The 22,355-nt window shown below is 38.4% G+C and overlaps 2 protein-coding genes across 2 annotated transcripts; one reads left to right on the top strand and one right to left on the bottom strand.

The window, feature by feature from the left end:
* The first annotated feature begins 279 nt into the window (after nucleotides 1-279).
* Nucleotides 280-5,753, top strand: LOC122040884 (heparan-alpha-glucosaminide N-acetyltransferase-like). Its single transcript, XM_042600362.1, has 12 exons — nucleotides 280-603; nucleotides 3,128-3,265; nucleotides 3,370-3,451; nucleotides 3,556-3,632; nucleotides 4,107-4,213; nucleotides 4,407-4,518; nucleotides 4,621-4,737; nucleotides 4,818-4,909; nucleotides 4,994-5,060; nucleotides 5,131-5,209; nucleotides 5,300-5,535; nucleotides 5,611-5,753. The coding sequence occupies exons 1-12, from the start codon at nucleotides 280-282 to the stop codon at nucleotides 5,632-5,634; spliced, it is 1,455 nt and encodes a 484-aa protein (XP_042456296.1). The 3' UTR covers nucleotides 5,635-5,753.
* Nucleotides 5,754-7,523: 1,770 nt separating this feature from the next.
* Nucleotides 7,524-8,734, bottom strand: LOC122040885 (probable BOI-related E3 ubiquitin-protein ligase 2). Its single transcript, XM_042600363.1, has 2 exons — nucleotides 8,193-8,734; nucleotides 7,524-8,127 (listed from the first exon to the last, which is right to left on the bottom strand). The coding sequence occupies exons 1-2, from the start codon at nucleotides 8,589-8,591 to the stop codon at nucleotides 7,600-7,602; spliced, it is 927 nt and encodes a 308-aa protein (XP_042456297.1). The 5' UTR covers nucleotides 8,592-8,734; the 3' UTR covers nucleotides 7,524-7,599.
* Between the last annotated feature and the right edge of the window lie 13,621 nt (nucleotides 8,735-22,355).

Below are 22,355 nucleotides of genomic sequence, written 5' to 3' on the forward strand. Positions count from 1 at the left end.
CTTCATATAAATTATAAGATTAATTTATATTCAACCACTAAATTAATTAACAAGATAAAGGATTTTTTTTACTAATATATGTCTGTCGATAATAAATGAAAATACTTTGAGTGAATCATAAAGTAATTTAAATAAGAAAAATTAGAGTGATAGGAATAAATAAATAAATAAGATATGTGTATTTTTTATTTTTGGATAATAATTATTATTATTATTATGATTATACTCTTCGCCCGCTTCCTGTCCTTTAAAAAGCGAGCGTTGCGGAGCGGTAGGAAGATGGAGGGAAGCCATCGTGCCGGTCCACGAATCGCAATAAAACGAGCGGTTCGCAGCACCCGACCCACCCGCATTCCTCCGCATCGGGATCAGATCCAGAACATGGCGGTGTACGAGCTCATCAAGGCCGCCGACGAAGGAAGCGCCGCCTCCGCCGCCGCCGATCCAAACCACAAAGCCCTCTCCCTCGCCGTCGACAGTCAGAGGGACCTGGAAAACGGCGCCGGAGAAGGCGTCGTGCCGCCGGGTAAGGCCGAGTCCACGGCTCTGAAGCGCGCGCCGCGACTCGTGTCGCTCGATGTCTTCCGAGGCCTCACCGTCGCGGTATGTACGCTCGGCCCGCCTCAGTTTAATTTTCCGGACCTGTCCTGATCGCCGTTACTTTCTAAAGATTCTTATTTATTTTCTCTCTTTTTTGGCATTGCATCGATCTTAGTTTTGCTTATGGTTACTCTGGTTCATTAAATCCATCGCCATCGATTTTATTGTTCTAAGTGGGTGGGCATCGTTTGCGCATCTAGTTCAGCTAAACTTTGTCAAAAAGTTCTGTGCTCCCTTGCGTGATTCTGAATTCATTTGCTTACCACGGAAATAAAGGGCTCAGTTCTTACTCTTGCGAGTTAATGCGGGCAAATGCTTGCATTCTTCTTATTTTGCCTTTTAAAATAAAAAAAGTTTACAAGATAGATCTGCTAGTGGGCGATCCAACAATGCACGCAATTATATAAATTATATATGGCACAAACCTCCCATAATACAAGACCATTATTGTATTGCGACAAAAAAATAAACAAAGAAGAGTTGGACAATATTTTAAAGCTCTTTAGTTGTCGTATATAATTAGACTTTTTTGGGGTCAAAATATACTTGACGATTTTTTTTGGAGGTGGTGTATACTTGACGAGTTTATTCATGTCCATGTTGCTCTATTCAGTGAAGGGTGGCACTATCCTCCATTATCTGTGGTCGTAATCTTAGCTAGTTACATAACAATTAGCAGAAAACACATTGGATTATTAGGCCATTAATTCTTTTCCAATTTCTCCCTCCAAAACACATACTTTGACATCCTCCAAACACATACTCAGTGACTGGTGACTTCATTTCTCTCACAAGATAGGCAATTGTTGACAGTTTCACACATTGCAATCGCTTCAGGTAATTTCTGGTACAGAGTAATTGCACCTTGAGTTAAGCGGGGGAATCAAGTTGCTGTCACAGAGAGGAGGGTGAGCAGACAGTAGAGTAGAGAAGTAGGTCATGAGTGCCTAAATGCCAGATTTAAAGAATCTCAGTGTCTTAGCACTCATGGTGCCATTTGTTGTTTAGCCTCTTAACCCTTGTTTAATTTTCATTCACTGCATTCTACCCAAGTTTTCTAGCGGTTTTTAATTACATAATAGTCAATTAAGTTTCGTTAACACAAATATCAGTTGATGCGTGGCGTGGCACACACGTCTATACCATGTATAGTTATTAGGTCGGTGCTTCCCCCACTTAAGTTCCTTCTTTTTTGTTTTTAATATGATATTTATGACTTTTTTAGCACAATTTGTGCAAGGTAGGTATTAATGGAGGATAGCTTCACTGGGGCAATTAGTTTCTTTTGTCAGAAGCCTGCAGTGTCTGTGTGCTAATTAAAAATGGAAGTATTTTGTTCAATCAAAATTTATATGGTTACTCTTTGCCTCTTCTGTACTAGTTGTATGCCTAATCTAATAGATATTGTTGCTTTTACGGGTCTGTATCACCTAAAATAAAATTTGTATTCGGAAAATAAACACACAATTGACCAAAAAAATTAGGGTTTAGTGCATTGGAAATCAGTGATAAAATTAAAAAACAGAACAGTTGGTTTACTTGGCAACCCTGAGGTCATTCCATCCAGTCTTGTTGAATTGCTTGGGCAGATTGTATTCTGTTACAGATGGAAAAATTGGAAACCAGTGGGATGACCGGTTCAAAACCTGGTCTTGTTTGGAAGCTTTTGCGAATAGGCTTTTGCTTAAATTGGTGCTTGAAATGGGATTTGGGAACACAATTTACTTTTTGTGAGAGAGGTCCGTCACTGCTCCAAGTTGAACTGGTTTATAAACTTATTTGGGCAGAATCGGTAGGATTTTGACAATTTCCATGCATATATGTGAAATTAACGGTGTGAAATTTGCTTAGTGCATCACAACTAACTATGTTTAGAATATGGGGTATAGATCATCAGCATTGTGCTTGAGCTTTTCAGGCCATTAGCTTTCTAAAAAAGAAGTCGATATCCAAAAAAAAAATTCAGGGTTAACCTTGAAAATTGGCCAGAACTGTTTTCTGAATCTTGAAGAAACTGAAAATTTATGCAGTCAATGTCTGAAAGACCCTGATATAGATTTCCGGATCCATCTCCTAGGCTTACAAGGGATACCAAAATTGACGGACAGTTTTACCTTTTTCTATTATTTTATTTTTCTTATTAACAAGGGACAAATTTTTTTTCTTATGCTGAACCTTGAGTTCAAAAGATGAAAACAAACTAAATTCTTGAATCAAATAGGAGGCACTACTAAGCTTTACATTGATTCAATTGTATTGACATATACTAAACCTTCAGATCTTAAGTTTCTTGTGTAAATCAGAGCAAATAAACCATTCAAGTATACAGAGGCATGAAAATGGCTAGATGTATATCCTACACAGATGGATAATTTATTTTGCAATTGATGACGATTTTCATATCAATGAAAATCACATAAGTATGCCTTAATGTACTTTCTTTTTCTTTATTTCTTTAGAGTGACATTGAGTATGATTTTTAGCAATGTCGTGTTCTTTCCTCTAAACTGTTTATATGTTGTTCTAGCTCATGATCTTTGTAGACAACGTCGGTTCATATTTCCCTGCTATCAACCACTCTCCCTGGGATGGTGTAGCCCTTGCTGATTTTGTGATGCCACTTTTCTTATTTATAGTTGGAGTGGCTCTTGCATTGACTTATAAGGTTTGGTAATTGAATTTCTGAGTTCAAACAATCTTTAAGATTATAATGAATGTGTTTATTTAGTTCAGCTCAAAAGAATGACTTATTTTACAATTCCTGCTCAGAGAATCTCAAACAAAGCCATGGCAACCCAAAAAGCAGTACTTCGAGCAATGAAGCTCTTTTTTGTTGGTCTTGTAGTTCAAGGTATGCAACTTGCTATTTTAGACTACTCTAAAATAAGGACTGTCATATGAGGAAAATTGTTCTCTTCACTTATCGTACTTCTTAACTTGATATTAATCTGTCAGGTGGCTATTTCCATGGTCTTTATGATTTAACATATGGAGTTGATATTTTGAGAATACGATGGATGGGTATCTTACAGGTAGGTATCCAGTATTATGATCATATAGCAATAAAGTTAGTAAAAATGTTTCCCCAAGTTGTGAAGGTCAATCAAAGCAAACAATAGATTGATAATGGACAATTTGTAGCTTCAAAGTGAAGCTGTAAAAGAGACAAGAAAAAAAATACTGGATAGCTTTTCATATCTAGCTTTTCATCTAGATGACCGTTTTTATAAGTGGAACAAGAAATGAAGAGTCACATTGAGATTAAGGTATGCAACATATTTTCAAAAATCTATAAACTACAAAAACATGCACATATATAGTTAGATTATTGCTGAGGATGCCACCATCAATATCGTAATCTATGAGAGTCCAACCTACCTGCTAACATGATGCCAAAGATTACGTAAACCATGTTGAAATTACAATATGGAGTTGTTCATTTTGACTTAGTCATAATGCCTTCAGAGGGTAGTTAATCAAATCAAGTGTGTTTTTTCTTCTCACAGAGAATAGCAATAGCATATCTGTTAGCTGCAATATCTGAAATCTGGCTTAGAGTTGATCAAGATGTGGAGTCTGGATATTCCTTGGTCCGACGATACCGATTGCAACTGTAAATATCTCTCTTCTTGTTGGATATTATTCTGTAAGTGTGTATGATGAATGTTAGATTCCTCCCGCATCATATAGAGTAATTCAACTTGGTTTCATAAATTTAAAGGATCAGCACTCAGAAAAGGCTAGAAAAAAATAATCTATTTAGCAAATTCTAATTGCCTGATACTTGTTGGCATACTTCCATATAGGTTGGTGGGTCTTGCCCTAACATCCATTTACATGGTTCTTCTTTATGGTCTATATGTTCCTGATTGGGAGTATCAGATACCTGTGACTGGCTCCACATTGAGGACCTTCTCAGTAAAATCAATATCTCTCATCACATACTCTGCTTGCTTGATGCTTAATTACTTGGTCATATCTATCATAATTTTGTCGATGAATTCTTAACACTCATTGTAGGTTAAATGTGGTATGAGAGGTGACACAGGACCTGCTTGCAATTCTGCTGGCATGATTGACCGCAGAGTCTTTGGCATCCAACATCTACACAGACGCCCTGTGTATGAAAGAACTGAGGTATTATATACACTGATTTTACATTAACTGATCCCTTGAATTTGTGCTACATCATGACCTATTAATTTACTCTTTTTCAGCAATGCAGTATAAACTCACCAGCTAGTGGTCCTCTTCCACCTGATGCTCCTTCATGGTGCCAAGCTCCTTTTGATCCTGAAGGATTACTCAGGTTCGCTATTCCACGCTTTACTACCATTTCTCAGTTCTATTTGCTATGTTCACGATGCTAAATGTTAACTAGTTGGTGTTGCAGTTCTATGATGGCAATTGTCACTTGCTTGATTGGATTGCAATTTGGGCATGTCATCATACACTTTGAGGTATTGGGAATTTGATCTTTATTCGCTATCCGTTGTATTTGCATACGTCATAATGCTGAACAAACTGCAGGATCACAAGGAGAGGATCGTGCAGTGGATGATTCCTTCCTTTTGTCTATTAGCACTAGCCTTTTCATTGGATTTCTTTGGTACTCACAAGATTGTCTTTCTCTCTGTCGTGCCAATTTGATTTTCGAGTCGCTTGGATGTCTAAACGGAGATGGTAATTTTTGGTGTAGGAATGCATCTGAACAAGGCTTTATACACGCCGAGTTACACCTGCATCACTGCTGGGGCTGCTGGGGTCATGTTTACTGGAGTATACGTGCTGGTCGACGTCTATGGCTACAGGAAGCCAACCTTGGCCATAGAATGGCTGGGGACGCATGCACTCATGGTCTACATTCTAGTAGGTTGCAACATCTTCCCTTTATTTATCCAGGGGTTCTACTTGAGGGAACCTGAGAACAATATCGTAAGTAAACGAAATCTAACAAATATGCCCCCCCCTTTTGCTATAGATTTTACTGATTTCTTATTCTTATCACAGCTGAAGGGCATTGGTGTTTCCTAAACATCATCTATAAGGACTTTCGGGCCACTCTCCTTACATTGGACGTAGTGAAGCTCTTCTTGTATTTCTATCAAGCATTAATTTTATGTTGCACTTCAATGAATCTAATTATACAAGAACTACTAACATGCCAAAATAATATAGGAAAGAGTTGTCTAGATCAAAACAGTGTTGGGTTGATCACAGTTTAAACATGTTAAAAGACACGAATGCATTATGCAATCCATGCCGAGGAACGCGTTAACTTTTTACTAGCTCCCTCTACTTTCCTTCAGTTCCTGCCAGTGCACCACTGACGATGGTACATGTCCCAGGGCCCCAGGCCATGTGATGAACCAGTGAACCACCACCTATTATCTTAACTTCTTCCTTTAATTTAATGCCATTTCACTGTGTGAGAATTGAGATGAAGACAAAACCCTTGGGAGTTTTTGCACGGTAGCTAGAGTGGATGGGGCCACTCAGACAGCTGAGGTTGTCTCAAACTCAGCACGGAGGGATTTGTCGACTTGACCGGCTGCCTCTTCCTTTTGTAAGTCTTCTCTTCTTCTTCTGTAGCTTGTAGCTTTTGCCGAGTGTTGTGTTCACGTTACCGATCGACGTCATATTAATGATATTTGAAAACCTTTTTTCGTGAATAAAAAGAGAACACCTTTTTCTTCACGTCACAAAGTCTGCGAGCCTGTTTTAGTTGTCCCCATCTAGAACCACTTTAATTCATTCATTATTTTTCTGTCTCGCACTGTGTCAGTCCCAACGACAACGTACGTAAGGGAGTGAGGGAGGGGAGCCGTGTGGATCAGCCATGACTACGCGATGAGAATTCTTGTTCTTGTCGCGTTGTCTTTCGTCGTGTTGCTTTTCTCTTTGAACAAACTTTTAGAATGTGATCGACTCGTGAATGGTGATGCATTGGAATTGACAAGGTTTGTTTCTTGGTCTACTTTAATGGTTATTAGGTAAATTAAGACGCCTTTCATATTTTATTCTCCCGATTACATGTGGTTAAATGGTGGAAGGAATTTTTTTTTTTCTGAGAAAATTTGGGAACAAACACTAGAAAAAAAATAGTAGATCTTTCTGATTAACATTAAAAATCATTAGTTTATCGATTGACATTTTTAATATGCCTATGATATCTCAAATCCCTCTAATTCCCCTTTCAGTGTTCACACTTTGACCATCCTATATGCCACTGAAGTAGTGGTGTTATATAACGTGTCAAAGTAGAACATTGAGTTTTTTTAGTTAGTACCAAATAACTAAAAAATCCTTAGTATCAATAACTAAAAAATAAATAACTAAAAAAATTTTAAAATGCTAGTAGTGAAGTCTAATATCCCAAACTTATTATTAAAATATCATGCTCCATTGCTCCATATTTTAGAATCGATTCATCGACACTTAGCCCAGTTCAGATCTTCTGTCCCCATTTTTCTCTGTCTCTATATCCCATTGTCGATCGGATGGATCAGATTAAATCTCAAGGATACTTTGTACATCACGAGAATACTGTATATATTTTAAAGATGTCATGATGCCTTGATATTTAATCTGATCCGTTCAATCGACAATGAGATACAGGGACAAAGAGAAATAGAGACAAAGGATTTGAACTACACTTAGCCGGGATACTAGAATATCACCATAAATATAAGTGCGAAGGAGCATTTTGACAATTTGATGTAGTATTTAATAATTTATAAAATTGAATGGAGTTAAAAAAAAAACCAAATAATTGGTGGGAAGGCAGGGTTTGGCACCTACCGTTTGAATGCGTTCCGTGCTGACCGCACTGTACAATAGTCAACCTTTTGACTGACATTAAGATCGCAAGGACCATTTCACGCATTCATATTATTCGTGGCTAATTAATTTTGGATCAGGAATAACAAATATACCATTATGTCCATTAATTAAAATTCAAAATACACCATGAACAAAATAATTATATATAATTTTTTTTCACGACGTGGATACCTGAAGCGAGGCGTTCTTGTCGGATCCACACACGGGGCACGTGCGAATCTCGGCCTCGCAGTCTCGGCACGAGCAGAGGTGGCGGCAGGGAAGCAGCAGGACGGAGGCCTCCTCCCGCCGGCACGACCTGCACCACAGCCTGGAGGCGTCCGGAAATGCTGCGCGGTATCTTTCCCGGCTCGTCGACTGGGCGTCCTCCACCTCCTCCTCCTCGGTGTCGCCGTACCCTTCCTTAGCCTGCGCGGCGGCGGCGTTCTGGAGCAGGACGTGGTCGAGGCTGGCGCGGAGGCTGGCGGCGACGGCCTCGCTTTTCTCGGCAACGCTGAGCCACGCCTGCCTCTCCGTGCTCGCCTGCCGAACCCACTCCTCGAGCTCCGCGTTCCGCCGCCGCGCCTTCTCCAGCTCCGCTTCCTTCTCCCGGAGGCGCTTCGCGGCCCTCCGTTCCACTCCCCAAATCAGGGCCCCGTAATGCCTCTTCCTCGCCTCCTCCAACCCACTCCTCATTCGTTCCGTCTGCACGCGCAGACATCGATTTAACCAACGGAGGAAGAAACAGAGGACGGAGATGAATTCGTTACCTCGAGACGCAGAAGGGCGTCGATCTCCATATTTTGCTGGCAGAGAAGAGAGGCAAGGTCTTGCGAGAGAGGAGCTTCGGCGGGGCGGCCGCTGGTGGAGGTGTAAAGGCTACGGAAGCCAGCAGCTTCCGAGGAGGCGTCGCCGAGGAATTGACTGCCGCCGTCGAGATGGCTACTTGTCGGCTCCTCCTCTCGCGCCCGTTTCGCCCTCGTGCCGGAGCCGTTGCCGGTGAGCTCGCTGCGCGGGGGGTCGCTAAGGCCGACGGCGACATTGTCGCGGACGCCTAGCAGGCGGCGCAACTCCTCCACCATCAGCAGCTCCTCCATCGCAGCGCCGCCGCCGAACTCCGCCGGGAAGGAGGAGAAATTGGAGGGAAGCTGCTGGGCCTGCAACGCCATGAATGATCACGAGATCGATCGATACGGGCAAAAATGGCTCGATTAATTGCAGGATCGACGAGATAGAATCTCAATCATAAACACGAATCGGCAGCCGCACGTTGCGGATATAAACGAAGAGGACGCGTGGGGCGTGGCTGTGAAGCCATCAAAGACGAACAAGCCACGCGGATGCACATTAACTCTTTTATCTTTTAAATCAATAATAATAATAATAATAATTTTATTAAATCCATCAATCAATCGGTCGGAACGATGCATGAATTCTTCCTGGCTCTCTCTCTCTCTCTACAGAAAAGTTCAACGGAAATACGTCGGAGAAAATGCCAAGAAAACGTTGCTTCTTGTCGGATTCGACCGGGTTGATTTAGACAGAAATGCTCGTCTGCTACTGCGGTTTACTCGTCACGCCATTAACTAATTAATTAATTAATGTTACGACGCCAAGATAGAAAGATTGTGTATATATATGTAAATATAATGACGGCACGTCCACGTCGCTTCGCCGGCGACGGTACCTTGGCCACCACGGACACGTGGCGGTCAGCGCGACCCTTCCGGCATCCGGTGGTGGGTGGCGCTGATTTCATCGCGTACGTTTACTGCTTCCTTGTAATTTCCTTTCGTTTTTTATTTAAAAAAATCATTTTTATTTATTTATATTCACAGTGACGTACCTATCTGTGGCGTGCCATGAATTCATGTGTGTTATCAGATCGGTGGGCACGGATTTGGGAGGCGTTGAAATAAATTAGAAAAAAAAAAATCCTCATCTGGACGGCTCCTGATGATCTCTTCTGGAAGAGAGAGAAATTATAGAGACTTCGAAATAAATGAGTCGATAGAGATGTCCGGGTGAAGTGTTCCTGCGTCCTTGAAAAGATCGACTGTGCCTCTGCCATCGATAAAAAACAGAGGAAAAAAAAAACTCAAACTAAACTGTTTTTCATTTACTGAATTAGTGGGTAATTATTACTTTTGTCTATAGAACACGTTTTGTGGATACTAAAATAATAATGATCACGTCTGAATGCTGATTCGGACGAGGATAAAAATATTGGCGGAGAGAAGACTTGAGGTTAGAATGTGAATGTCTGGTAGACTTCGAATCTTCGTGCGAGGTAAGAAAAGACAAATGAAAGTGGTACTCATGTGTCTACGCATATCACAGAGAGAGCACATGGTGGGAGCGTTAGTACAAGAAATAAAAAGGGATCTCTTGCATACATACTACAGCACTCAAGTTAGGACTGAAGTAGAATGAAAAGTGTGGTAAGAAGAAGATGAAGAACGGTAATAGATGTGTGTATCTGTGCATATCTAGTTAACAGAGAGCATCCTATTTTTATACTGTCGCTCATAACCTCCTTAATAATGAGACATCAAAGAATGTTTGATATTAGAGTATGTCGGGTGATGGAGGATGTACGAAAGACTTTCATTAGATAGAGAAATATTCTATGATATGCATGTGACAGAGTATCGGAATATTATCTGACGAATAACCGTTATTATCTGATAGGTGGTTGTGATTCCTTAACAATGTTGTCTTCGGGTGATAGTCCGACCAGCACTGGATGAGTCAACTAGGTGTATATTGAGAGCCACGCTCCTAAGGAGCAAGGAGCTGAGTCCTGGAGCTCTGACTAGTGCTGGGGCCAATCGGGAGTGGGCTGGAGGCTGTGCTCATGAGAAGTGAGGGTCCGAGCCCTGCAAATCTAGCCAGCATGGGGCCCGACCGGGAGTACACTGGGGGTTGTGCCCATTAGAAGTGAGGGCTGAGTCTTGAGACTTCGACTGGAACTGGGGTCAATCAAGAGTAGACTGAGGGTCGTGCCCATGAGAAGTGAGAGGTTGATCCCTGTGTTCCGACCGATGTCAGGGCTGATCGGGAGTATACTAAGGGTCATGCTCATGAGAAGTGAGGGACTGGGCCACGAGGGTCCGATCGGCTTTGGGATCGATAGGGAGTAGATTAAGGGTTACGCCCATGAGAAGTGAGGGGCTGAGCCCTAGGGTCCGGTTGACATGGGGGCCAATCAGGAGTAGACTGAAGGTCGTACCCATGAAAAGTGAGAGACTGAGCCCTGGGGGGTTGACTGGAACTATGGTCGATCAGGAGTATACTAAGGGTCGTGCCTATGAGAAGTGAGGAGCTAAGCCATGGGGTCTGGCTGGTGTGGGGACTGATCGAGAGTAGACTGAGGGTTGTGCCCATGTGAAGTGAGGGGATGAGTAGCTCTGGGGGTTCGACCAGTGCTAGGGACGATTGGGAGTAGAATAAGGATCATTCCCATTAGAAGTGAGAGATTGAGTCCGGCGGTTCAATCGACGCGCGATTAGACCGGGTGTGAACATAGAGTTGTGACCATGAGGCAGGGGAGCCAAGTCCTGGAGAAAATGATTCGTTCGGATATATATTTCTTGACCTTGATGGTTAATTCCTCGTGATTTTTGACGATCATATTATCTTAACTGTTAACTCCATATTATTCTTTGTATCATCCACGACACGTCATATCAAATAATAATAATAATAATAATAATAATAATAATAATAATAATAATAATAATAATAATAATAAGCTGACATTCGAATTTAAGGCGGGATGAAAATTTTGAAAGTAGGATAGGGGAGTAGAATAAAAGTACAGTAAGCTCGCTGAAAATTAAAAAAATAGAGTTAAAATTGTGAAAATTTTAATACTAAGTTTAACTCTTCGGTAATTTAAGAAAGAGGCACCCAGTTTTATGAATTGATTAAAAGATATAATATACTTTAGTAATTATCAAAAAGATGTAATAATTTATCTGGTCTTCTAATTCTATCCCTCCTACTAATGGCATGTAACATTAATATCACTCTCCCTCCTCTCTCCATTCGAAAACAAATCTCTTTTTCCTTTTCTCTCATCTATTGATTTATTCGATTCGAATTCATTTTTTTAAAACACCACCATTAGAGAAGATTGAAAATAATAATATTGAAACCTCAAAGTTATTTTGATGTCATCAACAAGTTAAGTTAGGTCATGTCGTGCTTTAACCTTGTGTCTAAGTGTGCAAGAACTTAGGAGCACAGAGAGTCGAGCAAAAGACACAGCTAGCGAGAAGGACGACACGGGATGGAGCCAACAGGCTCGGTGCGTCTGAGGTACGAGGCGCTGCAGAAGAGTACGTGGGCGGACGAGAAGGAGGCACACAGCATTTCCGAGGGATGAGAAGCCGGAGCGGAAGGTTGCTCGAGAAGGCCGAAATTGGATTCGGGTGAGTTTTATTTTGGTTGGCTGAAATCACCTAAGCGAATGAAGCCGGAGCGGAAGACCCGGACCGAGACGAGCAGCACTGGAGCAAAGAGACCCGGACCAAAAGTCAACTTTGTTGACTTTACTGGTCCTGACGCCCGGGATTGACTTTTGACCAGGATCGCGTCAAACGCGATCCGTTGCGAAGGGGATAAAAGTTTATCCCCTCACAGGTGCCTGGAACCCTTCCAGGCGCCCTGACCAAGACTATAAATACAACCTTGGTTTAGAAGCTTTTAATCAACTCAAGAATTCTGTATTCCAACACTTATGTGATTCCTTGTTAGTTTAGCTTCTGTTTTTTGCGCTTTCACTGCTATAAGAGAATTTTTCGCCTGAAGGAGATACTAGTGCGACACTTTTCTTCGATTAACAACCTCCTCGGTTGTAACCAAGTATAAACCCTTTGCCTCTTCTTTTACTTTCTGTTTAGTTAATTTATTTATGCAAGTGTTATGTTGAAAGTTCGAGAAGGGTTGTTTTTTATTTTCGCAGAGCTATTCAACCTCCCTTCTAGTCGCCCGCCGCAATCCAACAAGTGGTATCAGAGCCAGGATGCTTCAGGAAAACTAACCGCCGATCGAAGCAAAGACAATGACCGGACTGAGCATATACCCGCCGAAGTTCGAAGGGGAATTCACTACCTGGAAAAAGCGAATGCAAGTATTTTTTAAAACGGATTTTGAGTTATTATTAATTATGGAATTCAGTTTTATAGCACTCGAAGGTAAAGAGAAATATCAGTGGACAAAAAAGGAGCAACCGACTACGTGGCAAATGGTAAAGCAGAGTACCATCTGCTGAGCATTCTTCCGTCACAAGAAGTCAATCGAATTGGCAACTACGACTCCGCGAAGGAACTTTGGGAGAAGTTCCTTGAGCTACATGAAGGGGCATCCAAAGCCAAGCTCGTAAGACGGGATCTACTTCACAACCAGCTCACCAACCTGCGACTTGGAGAAGATGAAACAACTGCGCATCTACACTCGAGAGTTAAAGAGCTTATCACTGAACTTTCGAATCTCGGAGAAAAGGTAAGTAACCGAGATTCGCTAAGGTACGCATTAAATTCTTTTCCTAGAAATACGAAATGAGCATCACTAGTAGATGCCTTTTACATCTCTAAAGACTTAGAAAAAATTACTTTGGAAGAATTATTCTCGACATTTGAAGTGCATGAATCAAGATGTGCAGGTACGAAGGAGTCTAAGCACAACGTCGCCCTCAAAGTATCGAGAGACAAACCTGAGTCAGAGTCTTCTCTCGACGACGAGGAAATGGTTATGATGGTAAGACGTTTTAGGAAACTATGTAAGTCTAGAAATACTAACCATCCGCAGGGTAGAAAGAAAAGGATGATCCGCTGCTACCACTGCAACGAAGAAGGGCATGTCAAGGACAACTGCCCCAAGCTAAGGAACAAGGACAAATACAAAGGTAAGAAGTCTGTCCAAAAGCGCAAGGTCTTAAAGGCGACGCGGGATGATACGTCGTCCGAATCAGAAGTCGAGGCCTTCTCTGGACTTGCATTAATGGTAAGTCATCAAAACGACGACTGCGATTCAAGCTCTTCCAAAATGAGCATCGAGAGTATCGATGAAGGGGGAGCTACGTCGGAAGAAAGCAGTAGTTCAGGGGGAGCTATGGATGACGAGATCGACAAAGTAAGTCAGGTACGATCTCTTCCTCCCGACAAATTATTTAAGTTCATTAAATTGTTAACAAAAGATTATTGTAAATTAGAAAAAGAAAATAAAAACTTAAAAGTAATTTTAGCTAAATCTTACCCATTAGAAGAATTAGATAAAGTAAAATTAGAAAATGAAAATTTGAAAATACAAGTAAATAACTTGAAAAATCATACTTGTTCATCGAATACAAATTTTAGAAAATATAATAATTTAAATTGATATTTTAGATATCACCAGGGATAAATCAGAAAAATTTCAAAAAGGTATGTCCCTAAGAAATTTCTAGTTAATTCAATAGGCTGGAACCTATATTGGGTTCCAAAATCTTGTTTAACTTGAATTATTAATTAAAATTAGCTCTTTCAGCGAGAAAATTAAATAATTAATTTCTTTATGAGACTTTGTCTAAGAAAGTGGTTGTTACTCCAATAACCAAGAAGGTCTAGTACCTCGCCACTGCCTGAAAGCCAAAATATTGAAATGAAATGTTTAATTAACTTTCTGATAAAATATTAAAGTTAAAATTAAATAATACTTTAAAAAGTCTTTGAAATATTTTTTTTTAAAAAAAATCTTGCTTAAGTTTTTACTTAGAAATTTTCTCAAAAATATTTTTGCTTAAGTTTTCTGCTTAGAAAATTCTCAAATAATTTTGAAAACATAGAAATTTTTTCAAAATATTTTTTCATGCAAAATTGTCTAACTTAGATTTTGTTTTCAACTTCGAAATTTTCTTTGAAATCTTCTTTTATTTAGAAATATTTTCTGAAAATCTTTGAAATAATTTTCAAAACTTTCTAAGTTTAAACTCTTAGATTTTTTCTTGAAACTCTATTTTTTATGTGATCAAAGGAGGAGAAGGAAAAGTATAAGTCTAGGGGGAGGTAGATCAATTTTTTTTACAATTTCTCTATCTTTTTGCACTTTATTGCAATATTAGTTATTTCATTTTTATGTCTATTTACCCTAACTTAACTTGGGTTGCTCACATCAAAAAGGGGAAGATTGTTGGAATCCCAAGGTTGTTTTGATGTGATCAACAAGTTAAGTTAGGTCCTGTCGTGTTTTAACCTTGTGTCTAAGTGTGCAGGAGCTTAGGAGCACAGGGAGTCAAGCAAAAGATGCAGCTAGCGAGAAGGACGACACGAGACGGAGCTGACGGGCTCAATTCGTCTGAGGTACGAGGCGCTGCGGAAGAGTACGCGGGTGGACGAGAAGGAGGCGGGCGACGTTTCTGAAGGACGAGAAGTCGAAACAGAAGGTTGCTCGAGAAGGCCGAAATTGGGTTCGGGTGAGCCTTATTTTGGTTGGCTGAAATCATCCAAGCGAGTGGAGCCAGAGCGGAAGACCCGGATCGAGGCAAGCAGCACCAGAGAAGAGGGGGCTGGAACAAAAGTCAACTTTGTTGACTTTACTGGTCCGGGCACCCGGAACCATTCCGGGCGCCCGTGATTGACTTTTGACCAATATCGCGTCAAACACGATCCGTTGCGAAGGGGATAAAAGTTTATCCCCTCCCAGGCGCCTGGAACCCTTCTAGGCGCCCTGACCAAGGCTATAAATACAGCCTTGGTCCAGAAGCTTTTAATCAACTCAAAAATTCTGTATTCCAACACTTGTGTGATTCCTTGTTAGTTTAGCTTCTGTTTTTTGCGCTTTCACTACTGTAAGAGGCTTCTCCGCCTGAAGGAGATACTAGTGTTGGTGCGGTTAGCATTAACGGTCTAACCTAGGTTTTGATGAATGACAAAATACGTTAAATTAGTTTTGCCGTTGATCTAACACTCTGACCGACTGTACAGGAGAAGTCCAGACAGGTCGATGGGCTGACCTGATGTTTGGCACGAAGCCCAGCTAGGTCGACGGGCCAACCGGATAGCTGGCACGAAGTCCTAACGGGTCGACAGGCTGACCGGACGTTTGGCACGAAGTCCAGCTAGGTCGACGGGCTGACCGAATAGCTGGCACGAAGTCCAGACGGGTCGAATGGCTAACCTGACGTCAGACAGATAAGTAAAGGTAAGTCACTGGAGGGGAGTGACTGTGAGGACGCATTCCCAGGAAGGGAACTTAGGCGCTGATCCGACTTAGAACCATTTGGGAACTCTAAGTCGAGATCTTGACTAGATTCCAGTCTCGGAGAGACAGAATCTAATTAATACTATTTCTGTTTATTACAACTGTGCTAATAATCTGTTTTGCAGGAGATATAAGTGTCTCGGACTAACGTTTTCTTACAAGAAGGAAGCTGCTGGAAATCAAGGTCTGTGCGCCCGGGAGGTACCCGGGTGCCCGGAGGCAAAGTTTTATCCCCAACATCGTTGTTCCATGTGGAGTTCACTGGTTGGCTCGGCTACATCATGGTCAAGGCGCCCTAAAAGTTCCAGGCGCCCTGAACCTCCTATATAAGGAGGGTCGAGGCTGAAGCTCGAATAACAACTGAAAAACCTGCTCTCCTACGCTCCTACGACGTTATGAAAGCCATCCGACAAAGCTCTGCTCTTTTTCTTCTTATTGTTTATTGTCGATATTTTTTTTCTAGCATTTCTGTACTTAATTTTTGTAATCAATATTCGAATTGCTAGTGGATTGCCCATAGAAAGCACCCTTGCGTGCAGGCCTTGGAGTAGGAGTTGTCAAAGGCTCCGAACCAAGTAAATTGACTCTGTTAGCATTGTTTTTTTCTTTTCTGCTGTGTTTACTCGACGAAATTTTAATTTGATATTCACCCCCCTCTATCGAACGATCACGATCCAACAAGTGGTATCAGAGCCCGTACCGCTTTGATTTTGTGCAACCACCAATCAGACAAGGGGGTGAAACTTTCCTTTTACTCGTTTTCAGCTTTCAATTTTTTCGCATAATTCCAAACTTGTATTATTACCTTTTTGGAAGAATTTTTCATTGCAATTAAATCTAAATTGGTGCAACAACAATTTAGTTCTTTTTTTATTCTTAATTCTTCCCGCACTACTAATCCAAGACCAAGTCTTGGGATTTTGTTTGTCATTGCTTTATTGTGTGCAGGATCATCATGCCTCAGATCGAAGGCTTCAATACGGTACGTCCTCCCCTATTCAACGGGGATGATTTTTCGTACTGGAAGAAAAGGATGGAAGTCTACCTGAAAACGGACTTCGACCAATGGCTCAGCGTCACAAAAGCCTACAGAGCACTAGTTGACAACTCCGGAAATCTACTTTATCCGGAACAATGGACTTCGGACATAAAAAAGAAATCATCGACGGGGAACAAGGCAATCAACACGCTACAATGCGGACTAATAAGGGAAGAGCTGAACCGGGTAGGACCGCACCAGAATGCGAAAAAACTATGGGACAAGTTGATCGAGCTGCACGAAGGAACCAGTGACGCTAAGGTAACGAAACACAACTTGTTATTAAATAGAATATTTAATATAAAAATGCAGGAAGGAGAAATGGCAAGTCAGCTTCACGCGAGGATCAAGGACATCCTCAACGGGCTCCACGCGATAGGCCACCAGATGGAAAACAGAGATCTAATAAGGTACGCGTTAAATGCTTTTCCACGTAACTCTTTGTGGGCATCTATCGTGGATGCCTATAAAATTTATAAAAATTTATCGAAATTAAAATTAGATGAACTATTTTGTGAATTAGAATTACACGAGCAAACTAACGCTAGGGCCGAGAAAGGTATTTCTTTGTTTGTAGGTTCCACCAAAGAAAAGAAAAACAAGCCTGAACCTGAAGAAGATTCTGACCAGGATTCTAAAGACGAAGAGCACCTGGTGAACCTGGTAAGGAAAATGTTCACTAGGAGAAAGAAGAGCTTCAGCAAGAAGGATCTACAAAAGATCAATTCTCCAACCGAACCGAGGAACGTGACGTGCTTCGGATGCAACAAGAAGGGCCACTACAAGAACGAGTGCCCGAGATTGAAGAACGACAAAACGAAGCCGACCAAAAAGAAGGCCCTCAAAGCAACGTGGGACGTCGTCTTCGGAAGAATCGGAGGGCGAAGATCAGAAGAACCAATGTTACGTCGCGCTGATGGCCCGCGAAGCAGAGTCGGAGGACGAATCGGAAGACGGGTCTGAACCCGAATCAAGCCACGAGTCCATACTCATTTCCGAAGGTCCCGAAGAGATATACCTAAATTTAAATAGAAAGTTTTTAAAAATTATTTCTTGTTTAAATAGTAGATTAGTTAAATCAGAAAATGAAAACAAATTGCTCCTTGAGGAGAACCAAAACCTCAAGGAACAAATCACAAATAATAAACCAACTCAAGATCTAACACTTGAGGAAGAAAATTTGACCCTAAAATTAGAAATTAACAAATTAAAAGATATGTTAGAAAAATTTACAACAAGATCTAAGAACTTAGATCTGATCTTAAATAACCAAAAAGTAATTTACAACAAAACCGGACTTGGCTATAAGTCAAGCTCAAATAAAACATTTAAATCATTAATAACCGAACACAAACCAACAAGTAAAGCTTGGGCTCCGAAAGCGTGCTTAACCACGCAAGTAGGACTTAACCAATACTACATACCTAAAGACAAAATATATTACGTAAAGTCAAATAAATCAAATCAAAACCCAGAATACAAACCTAGACAAAAGAATTCAAAATCTAAATATTTTAAAACTCATCAAAACTTAGACTATCATCAAGTAAATTATAACCATAAAAGAAATAGATATAAACCTAGAATGAAAAATTAAATTAAAAGCCAATAATTCAGGGGGAGACTCCAGAATAGCTGGTACATCCAAAACTAACCTACCCGACAGGGTAACCCAAACTAATCTACCTGCAGGGTACTTGGGACTAATTAGAAAGGGGTTCAAGTTTAACTTGAAAAATGATACTGGTGAAGTTTTGGATGATAGTACGTCAGGGAAGTTTTGTCTATGCATGTCTAGGAAGATATGGCTTAGACCTGGTGCATTTGGCTAAGTGGAACTGACCGAAGCTACCCTTTATAGATCCTAACCAGTTAGACCAAATTTTGTACTAAGTCCAGTGGATAGGACTATTTGGAAAACCTCGAAGGCATGGTTACTCTAATGATGTCCAAGTGACTCACCATAGCCCAGAAGTTTATCCAGAGAATACCTATTTGTTGAACCCAAAGCTAAACCTGAATCTAACACAAAATTAAACCAAATCCTAAAATTGAATCTAATTCATCTCACAAAATTATAGGATTCCCTAATTGAAAACATAGATCGAGATGACTGAGGACTCAATTAAAAAATTAAATAAATTAAATTTAAAATTAAAATATTAAATAAAATAAAATAAAATTAAAATATTAAATAAAATTTTAAATTTAATAAATTAAATAAAATTAAAATATTAAATTAAATTTAAATCAAAATATTAAATTAAATAAATTAAATAAAATTAAAATCTTAAATTAAATTTAAATTTAAAATATTAAATTAAATTTAAATCAAAATATTAAATTAAATAAATTAAATAAAATAAAAATATTAAATTAAAATAAAAATAAAAATATTAAATTAAATAAATTAAATAAAATTTAAATATTAAATTAAATTTAAATCAAAATTAAATTAACATAAAATATTAAATTAAATAAAATCAAAATATTAAATTAAATAAAATTAAAATATTAAAACTAAATTAAAATTAAGATCAAAATTAAAACTTAAAAATTTTATTTTAAAATTACACTTAATTTTTTTAAAACTTAATTTTTTTTTAAATTTAAACTTAATTTTTTTTAAACTTAATTTTTTTAAACTTAAAAATTTTATTTTAAAATTAAACTTAAATTTTTTTTTTACTTAAAGATTTTTATTTTAAAATTAAACTTAATTTTTTTAAAACTTAAAAAATTTATTAAACTTATTTTTTTAAAAATTAAACATAATTTTTTTTAATTTAAAAAAATTATTTTAAAATTAAAACTTATTTTTTTTTAACTTAGAAATTTTATTTTAAAATTAAACTTAATTTTTTTAACTTAAAAAATTTATTAAACTTAATTTTTTTTAATTAAACTTAATTTTCTTAAACTTAAAAATTTATTTTAAAATAAAACTTAATTCTATTAAAACTTAATTATTTTTGTTGTAACTTAAAACCTTTTTTCTTAAAAATTCATTAAACTTAAATTTCGTTTGCTTGAAAATTAACTCAAATTCTTACATAAAATGACCAACCTTGAAAATGATCTTAAAACTATAAAATTAGACTAACTTTAATTCCTACCTATTGTAGAAAATCAGGTGGATTTTGGACAGTGGTTGTTTCAAACATATGACTGGAGATCACACCAAGTTCACTCAACTTACTTACAAAAGTCTAGGAACAGTTGCCTTTGGAAACAATGGCAAGCTCAAGGTAATTGGTATAGGTAATATTGAGCTAAAAATTGATTTTATCATTACAAATGTACTACTGGTTGAAAAATTCATGTATAATCTTCTTAGTATAAGTTTGGATATAAGGTTAGGTTTTTATCCTCAGAATGCTCAATCAAACACCTAGAAAACCCCACAATAAGTCTAAAAGGGTTCAGGAAAGACAACATCTATGCAATCAACTTAACCACTTCTTCAATTAAGTGTTACTTAACATAAAAAGAAGAAACTTGGTTATGACATAGAAGAATGTCACACACAAATTTCAGAAATATAAGCAGACTAAATGGATTAGTTAGAGGACTACCAAAATTACCTAACTTAGACTCAACCATATGCAATGCTTGTCAACAAGGTAAATAAACAAAATCTACTCACAAGCTAACTAATTAATCACAAACCAACTCAATACTAGAACTTCTACACCTAGATCTATTTGACTCCTATGGAGTCAAATCAATAAATGGAAGTTTATATTGTCTAGTAATAATAAATGACTATTCTAGGTTCACTTGGGTCAAATTCTTAAAAAATAAAGATGAAACTTTTGAAATATTTACAAACTTTTGTAAACAAGTTGAAAATGAAAAAGACCTTAAAATCAAAAGAATTAGAAGTGACAACGGGGGAGAATTCAAAAATCATAACTTTAATAAATTTTGTCTCGAAAATAGTTATCATCACGAATTCTTGTGTCTAAAAACTTCCCAACAAAATGGAATTGTAGAAAAAAAAATAGAATTCTGCTTGAAGCATCTAGAACAATGCTGAATGAATACAACTTATCTAAGTACTTTTGGGCAGAAGCTGTTAGTACAACCTGCTACGTGCAAAATAGAACAACATTAAATAAAACACATAATAAAATCGGTTTTGAACTCTATTATAATAAACAACCCAATATAAAATACTTTAAAGTATTTGGGTGCCCAACCTTCATCTTAAATACAAGAAAACACTTAGAAAAATTCACATTGAAAGTAGATAATAGAATTTTTGTAGGATACTCCCTAAATAGTAGAGGTTACAGAGTTTATAATAAGGTTACCTTAAGAATTGAAGAAACTACTAATGTAAAATTTGAAGAATCCAAACAAAACCAAGAACAAACCCAACTTCAACCAATTGAATTTGTTCAAGAAAATACTAATTCTGAAGGAACCAATCAATTTCTAAATCATGAAGAGGAAGAAGAACCTCAAGAGAGTCAACCTCCTAGAACCATTAGAGTCAACCCAAATCATCCAACTAGTCAAATAATTGGTAACCCAGACTCAAGTGTTCAGACTAGTTCATCCTATAGAAACCCAAGTCAAATTTTATTAATTTCAAAAATTGAACCTAAAACAGTGGCTGAATCATTACTTGACCCAAACTGGGTAATTGTCATGCAAGAAGAACTAGCCCAATTTGAAAGAAATGAAGTTTGGGATTTAGTGCCACCACCCAAAAATTAAAAGATAATAGAAACAAAATGGATATTTAGAAATAAATTAACTGAAATTGGGGAAATCACAAGAAATAAAGCTAGACTAGTTGCTAAAGGGTTCAGTCAAGTAGAAGGACTTGACTATGATGAAACATATGCCCCAGTGGCTAGACTAGAGTCCATTAGAATGTTACTTAGTTATGCAACTCACAAAGGGTTTAAACTGTACCAAATGGACGTTAAGTCAGTCTTCCTAAATGGACTGATAAAAGAAGAAGTCTATGTAGGACAACCGCCTGGGTTTGAAAATCTAGAACACCCTGATTATGTCTTTAAATTAAAGAAGGCTTTATATGGACTCAAGCAAGCCCCTAGGGCATGGTATGAAAGACTAACTTCTTACCTAATTTCTAAAGGGTTCAACTAAGGTCAAATTGACCCAACCCTATTCGTTAAGTTAATACAAAAGGATATTTTCATAGCTCAAATCTATGTAGATGATATCATCTTTAGGTCAACAAATTCAAAATTTTTAGATGAATTCACAAGTCTAATAGAACAAGAATTTGAAATGAGTTTAGTAGGAAAACTAACTTATTTTTTAGGATTACAAATCAAACAAACAAATGAGGGAAACTATATTTATCAACAAAAATACACTAAAGAATTACTTAAAAAATTCGGAATGAAAAATACTAAAGAAATAAAAACGCCTATGGCCGTGAACACAATCCTAGATAATGACCCAAATGGAAAACTGGTTGACTTAAAATATTGTAGGAGTGTCATAGGTAGCCTACTATACTTAACTGCAAGTCGACCCGATATTTTATTTGTAGTTAGTATGTGTGCTAGATACCAAACCTGTGCCAAGGAATCACATTTGACTCAAGTTAAAAGAATCTTTAGATACCTTAAAGGAACAACAAATGTAGGTATTTGGTATCCTAGAA

The sequence above is a fragment of the Zingiber officinale genome, chromosome 2A, assembly GCF_018446385.1.
Source record: "Zingiber officinale cultivar Zhangliang chromosome 2A, Zo_v1.1, whole genome shotgun sequence".
NCBI classification, from domain to species: Eukaryota; Viridiplantae; Streptophyta; class Magnoliopsida; order Zingiberales; family Zingiberaceae; genus Zingiber; species Zingiber officinale.